This window comes from Chaetura pelagica, unplaced genomic scaffold (assembly GCF_000747805.2).
Source record: "Chaetura pelagica isolate M959 unplaced genomic scaffold, ChaPel_1.0 scaffold626, whole genome shotgun sequence".
NCBI classification, from domain to species: domain Eukaryota; kingdom Metazoa; phylum Chordata; class Aves; order Apodiformes; family Apodidae; genus Chaetura; species Chaetura pelagica.
In genome coordinates, this window is record NW_009953572.1 from 46,615 (window position 1) to 47,405 (window position 791).

The 791-nt window shown below is 60.9% G+C and overlaps 1 protein-coding gene across 1 annotated transcript in view; it reads left to right on the forward strand.

The window, feature by feature from the left end:
• The window catches only part of MEF2D (myocyte enhancer factor 2D), a 42,990-nt gene that overhangs the window by 39,302 nt on the left and 2,897 nt on the right, over positions 1–791 (forward strand). Inside the window, exon 9 of the mRNA XM_009999625.1 lies at positions 683–787. Within this exon, the coding sequence (XP_009997927.1) occupies positions 683–787 (105 nt within the window). The remainder of the gene's footprint in view (positions 1–682; positions 788–791) is intronic.

Consider the following 791-nt stretch of genomic DNA (forward strand, 5'->3'; position numbering starts at 1 on the left):
CAGAGTTTTCTGAGGTGGCTGAGCCCCTGGCCCTGGCGATGCTGAGGGGGCTGAGACCCTGGCCCAGGGGATGCTGAGGGGGGTGAGACCCTGGCCCAGGGGATGCTGAGGGGGGTGAGACCCTGGCCCAGGGGATGCTGAGGAGGGTGAGACCCTGGCCCAGGGGATGCTGAGGGGGCTGAGACCCTGGCTCAGGAGATGCCCCATCCCTGGTGACATTCAAGGTCAAGGTCAACGGGGCTCTAAGCAACCTGATCTAGTGGAAGATGTGCCTGCCCATGGCAGGGGGTGCACTGGGGGGGTCTTTGAAGGTCCCTTCCCACCTAAACCATTCTGCAATCCCTGGGTGGGGCTTGGAGCAACCTGGTGGAAGGTGCCCCTGCCCAATTCGAAGGTCCCTTTCAACCCAAACACTTGTACAACTCTGTGGACAGGGCTCTGAGCAAGGTGGTCTCCTGGAAGGTGCCCCTGCCCATGCAGGGGGGGTTGGACTAGATGACCTTTCAAGGTCAAACCAGCCTGTGATGCTGAGGGACATGTCCTGTGGGCAGCATCCCTGTGCCACTCCCAGCAGAGCTGGTGCTCTCTGTCCTGTGGCTGCTTCGTGTCCCTCTGGTGTCACCTCCACCTTCTCACCGTGCGGGTGACATTCCAGGGCCTGAAGGAGCTTCTTCCTTTCCAGATTATCCACTGACCAGCGCTGAGTTGTCTTCTCTGCCAGCGTTCAGCTCACCTGGGGGTTTGTCCCTTGGCAACATCTCTGCCTGGCAGCAGCAGCAGCAGCAGCAGCA